The sequence below is a fragment of the Dendroctonus ponderosae genome, unplaced genomic scaffold (assembly GCF_020466585.1).
Source record: "Dendroctonus ponderosae isolate FM_Combo_2020 unplaced genomic scaffold, Dpon_F_20191213v2 Dpon_F_20191213_1, whole genome shotgun sequence".
NCBI lineage: Eukaryota > Metazoa > Arthropoda > Insecta > Coleoptera > Curculionidae > Dendroctonus > Dendroctonus ponderosae.
In genome coordinates, this window is record NW_026017110.1 from 19,004,395 (window position 1) to 19,010,180 (window position 5,786).

Genomic DNA, 5,786 nt, shown 5'->3' on the forward strand with positions numbered 1-5,786 from the left:
GTCCTGCATCTTATAGAATTTTTGGATTCAAGCCAAGAACCATTATTTGGTGTATTTTGTAAAAAGGCAAAAACTTAGTTATCAACATCCTAGTACTATTCGATAGGCAATTAAAAATTGTATTTCCTCGTAAGCTAAAAAATATGGGGTTGTATTTAAATTAATCAAGTTATAGCCACTTAAAGTTCTTATTTGATTAGTTTCAATTTGTGGACCCCCTGTATAAAATGGTAAGTTTATTATCATTGGGATATAAAATATGATTTCTTGTTACACCAAACTACGAATTACATCTACATAACTTAAATAATTCTAAAGTATTTGACACTTGAAAATAATATTAGATTTTGATAAAATTCGAATTATTTAAAAATCCTTTAGATTTAGACAGTATAAATCTTATTACAAAAAACACTTATTTTGATCAGAGAATCTAAAAATGCAATAATATATAGGGTATTTCATTTAGAAAAACACAACTTTGATACTTTTAGGGCTTTTGGTACACTCTGTACATTACAAAAATATTTTTATAATGTGCACCCGACAGGCGTCTCTGGATTCATCAAATAGTACTTTGCAAAAAACAAACGGGCAAGCCGCAAACGTCCGTGCCGTATAGCGTGAATAACCCTGTATATAATTGTTCCAATAAGTAACGCCGTAAAAAATATTGATTTTATGCAAAAGTTTAAGAAACATGAATGGAATATTGATGGATATGATGAATTAAAATGATTAAAAAAAATTGTACAAATCATTTTTCAGTTTGTCAACTATTTTTCTCTTTAGTTTAGAAATAATCAATAGAATACCACTTCAATAGAGGATGATTTTCCTATGAAATATTTGCACTTATTTTAGAGAAGTCGATATGTTGGGGTGTTTTCTATCAGAAGCTTTATGGATGTCCATACAAATGCATGTTGCTTTCGAGGTGTGCTGCTTGTATTTTGTTAATTAATACAAATAGTTCATTTTTAAGATGTTTATTAATGTTTCATTAATACACTATAACAAAAATAACAACATGTTGCGAACTAAATAACTACATAACATTTACAACGTAAATTAAACTTTCGTGACATTCAGGTACAATTTGTTAGTTGTCTCCATCAAAAATACTCCACGTTTCAATTTTAGGGGCATTGGTGTTTTGCTGTTTATCGTTATTTTATAGTCTCTCACTACCTGCATTAGCCCAATTGAGGTTTGCATCAAACCAAAACGTTTACCTGAAACAATTGAATGCAGTTATTCCAAAATCTATGAAAAACTTGAGACTTAGATTCAAACTACGCATTCCAAGCAAGTAGAATTCAACTTAATATTTTTCATATGTTTTTAAATGCCTTACCGATACAATTTCTTGGGCCGTCTCCGAAAGGTATGTATACGGACTTATTAATACTTTCTTTGCTTTGAGGACTAAATCGGTCTGGGTCAAATCGCTCAGGATTCGGATAGTTATCAGGATCTCGGCCTAGTGCAACTAGTGGAACGACCACAGATACACCTTTTTCAACAGTAACGTTACTGTCTTTAAAAGTATATGGTTTCACGCAGAATCGGGCCACGTTTTGAACTGGCGGATACATCCTCAATGTTTCTAAAATCACAAAACGAAACGTTTATATCAATGAATAGAGTTATAGGGTTTAAAGCCTATTCGGAATTTTTTTGTAATGAAAACTCACCGTCGATTACTTGTCGAAAATACGTCATATCTTGAACAGCTTCATATGTTAAAACACCACCATGTTTTTTAAGCACATTATTAATTTCTTCTCTAGTCTTTTCCTGTACATCCGGATTTCTAGCTAGCTCGTATAATACATTATGCATTGTAGTTGACGAGGTTTCAAATCCTAAAAAGTGTTAAGTCTAAATTTTCGGAGAAAAATGATATTTAACGGTAAAAACTGTTATACACTGCAGAACATGTTTAAATAGATATAAAAGTTTCAAAAGTTTGACGGCAGCAAAAGAGTATATAAGTTTTATTAGATGGTTATCTGCTTAGTAATTCAAATGTTGATGTAAACTTTAGCGGCATAAAGAAAAGTTGATTAATATATTTTAAAAGTTACCAACAGAAAATGGGAAAACGAATTTTTAAATTATTCTTCACTTTCAGCTCTTCATATTTTCTATCCTTAAATTGGTTCATAAACTTTGCACTTTTTTTGAGAAATTTGTATAAAAAATAGGTATTTCAAAATTTCCATTATGAAGTATGAAGTTGAACGAAACAAAGATGAATTAAGTGAAACCAAAGTTTGATCTAAAAGTGTTTGAGCTTTAATAGAGACGACTAATAGTGGCAGAACAGGAGAGAGCCCATCAAAACTGATAAACACTGTGAATAAAAAAGTTTTAAACTTTGAGAATAAAATAATAGTTAAGAGAAATTCTTTAAAATAAGATTCTCACAATTAAGTGTTTTTAATTTTCATCTCTATACATACATTTTTATATTATTAACACGTATTTTCGTAAAAATCGAGCAGAAGATTTAAAAAACACAATATATCAAAAAAAGTACGTCAAAAACACTGTTGGTTAAAAAGGGTTTTTACTAGGCATAGATTAGCGATGAACAACTGACTTTGAATGTTACGAAAATGTCTTATTTCTTACTGATTTTGTTTCTGTGCTCTACATTTATATAATACCATCGCTTTCTGAATAATTTCACAAGCTTTTTTATCATCCCGGTCTGCAATTTTCAGTTCATCTAAATCGTTACTATCCATATTAGCTATACAAACCTGCTATGAAAAAGGCAATAACATTTCCAACAAAGTCGTCGAAACTGAATCCATCGTCTTGCCCTTTGCTGGACTCATAAAGATCAAGGAGTAGTTGCATCAGATCTATTTTTCTAACGTTATTTTCTTGACGAAATCTTGCATTTTCCGTAATCACTTCAGAAAAGAACTCTGTAACACTTTCCGGTATAACACGCATCCCAAGAAACTGCGCAAGCTTAACATTTATTCTGCCGACAAGTAAATGCATTTTAGTTTTAAGACTTGATTCGAACAGTTTCTTGCCAATAACGCGAAATTTAGCATCTTCACTGGTGAAACTACCAGCGTCTAGTCCAAATGCTACGCAACCAATAACGTCTGTAGTGAACATCGCAACTACCTAAAAGAATGGATAACATTTTCATGAATTACCGTGTTGATCTGTTTATATATTGCCTTAATTAAACAAACGTCTGACATCGAATAAAGAATAAAGTAATTTAAAAATGTTCAAACTCGTGAATAGGATTTGATAGTTTTACCTCTTTTATATCCATGGGATCGCCAGATCGAGAATTTGTCTGAAACAATTGCATCATTGGATCTGCACATTTGTTTACGAGCTCAAACATGATTCTCATTTTAGCTGTTGAGAAAACTGGCGTCAGTCGCTGCCTCAATTGTCTCCACTCCTCATTTTCCGCTACAAAAATACTTTCGTTTTTAGGATCGTGCTTTGGATTGTGGAAAAAGTCTCTATCCGTAAAGTGATTGAAATCCTAAAAAAAAAATACTGGTCTTATTTCCTCTCTCTTCTCGTTAGCACTGTTGAACAGTGATGTGAAACTACGGTCTATTAGGAATAAAACCTGATTACAAACCTTGACTAAAACACTCTTGATGTAGTCTGGATCCACCACAAGCAAGACAGGATTTGAGTAATTCCATGCTCCTATGAATTTATGTCCTTTCTGCTTCGCTTCTTTATACCAGTCCATCGTTTCAAGACCATAAGAGAAGGATTCAGTGCCGAAGCAATCATTGTTTCCTAGAGCAAAAATCCAATAGTTCAAAAATCTCAAAGACTAATTAAGTCAAAGTGAAAGCTTATTTAAAATATAAATGTGGATATATATTTGAACGGTTTACGTGTGTGTTAAATTATTTTTTTTGTAAATTTCCTCGCAAAATCGCCCTTTAATTTAAGGTTTATTTGTTGTTGAAAGTTGAAAAGTTGAAAGAAAATATTAAATGCAAAAAGAAAATTTAAGATATAGTAAATCAAAAAATAAGATTGATTTGGAACACGCGACGAACAAAAGAATTTTAAAGCATCTAACAAACTGACTAAGAAAAACAAATAACTCCGATGGCATAATAGATACGTAATAAATGTCGTGAAATAAAGTCAAATTAAAACTGCACCATAAAAAATGGTATTTCTTAATTATATTCTCGAAATTGTATAGATTTAGCAAAAGAAAGAAAGACAAAACGCCAAAAAAGAGTTAATAGCGTTTCAGAAATAAATATATAAGGCTGCGGATTAATCGAAACTAATAGAAATGCACAAATGAGGCGAAAAAAATAGCAACTAACGAAAGAGCTTAAAAACAAATATATATTTGACAAAGCAAATGCCCAATAATAGAGACAAACTGTTTGGAAACAGGATTAAATGTTGTGCACAGTGCAAGCATAGCAAAAAACCAAGAATTGGAAGAAGAAATTTGAGAATTGCTTTTCGTATATTAGACAAGAAAAATTAAAAGAAAATTAGCAATACAATGCCTGATTTTCATTCAATTAATAACTTTATATATAATTGGTTCTATTAAGCAAAACTTGAAAAATATGTATTAAATTAAATCCTTTGTTCCTTGCTAAAATCCATTCAACCAAGAGAGCTTAGAAGAATGTGTAAATTTTGCTACAAACACGAGGTTAAACATGAAAAAGCATCAGGAAAAGGGAAATTTGGGATCAATGCCCATCCAAAAACAGAACGGTTTTTATATAATATAATAATTTTTAGTACGTAGATATTTCAAATGACTATAAATGTGTAGTTTGTAAATATAGATATCTAGTTTTTTTGAAGAAAATAAATTTTAGACAAAATAAGGCGCAATAATAGTTTACTTATTTTTTAAAATTCCATATCTGATTGCAGCAGATTTTAAGTAAGGGGCTAGAAACGCCGGTTTATTCAAAGTTGCCATTTCAAACAGCCCATGAAATTAAATGTAAACTCTATTTTTTTGCAAAAGCTCTTGCTCATCAGCAGACCATTCCACAAATATTTTTCGTTAATGAGCAATTAATTGAGATCAAACAAGTAATGATTAATTGTATGAAATTAAAAAAATAATATAACTTACCAAGAGGAAATTTGGGCTTTATGTAAGGAGCGCCTTTTCGTTTCCAATAAGTAAACGAATAGCTAAAGTACACATACACGCACAAAAACAAACTAACTAAAGTAGCTGAAATATACAAGAGTAACTGAGGAAGAAGACCTAAGACCGTCATTATTCAATTTTAATTCGCATCTGAATGCAGATCACGTTGAGTTCTTCTTTAAATATTAGTGGCTCTAGTTGCTGATAAATAAAAATTGGAACCAAGATACTATTTTAATAAGACGTAAATAGTGAAGTCATTTTGTTCGGTATTATTTAATAGACGAGTTTGCGCACTTTGAATTACAGACGGTATATAGTTTATACAAAGTGAAAGAAAAAAGCATGACAAAACAAAACGAATCCCATCATTAAAATAATAACACATTTTTCTAAATAATTCATTTATAAATACATAGAAACAGATAGTTACTATTGTATGATTAGTGCATTTGCTAAATCACACATTTTAATTGTTGCCGGTAAAGGTCACACTGTATTATGAGGTCAAAATATGTATCCGTTTTTAATCACAACTCGGAAAAAAAATCGGACTGTTTATAACTAACTATGAATGAAATAGCAAACAATAACGTTTAGTCTGTTTGGTCTAAAAAATGAATTTTATACA

General features: G+C 30.7%; 1 protein-coding gene across 1 annotated transcript; it reads right to left on the reverse strand.

The window, feature by feature from the left end:
• Positions 1–973: 973 nt before the first annotated feature.
• LOC109535695 (cytochrome P450 6a2) lies at positions 974–5,558 on the reverse strand (the record flags this gene model as incomplete). The annotated part of the gene is given in 7 exon segments (XM_019901630.2): positions 974–1,235; positions 1,358–1,609; positions 1,698–1,868; positions 2,772–3,153; positions 3,296–3,532; positions 3,635–3,801; positions 5,135–5,558. Coding segments are annotated over 7 exon segments (1,524 nt in total). The 3' UTR covers positions 974–1,071.
• Positions 5,559–5,786: the final 228 nt, after the last annotated feature.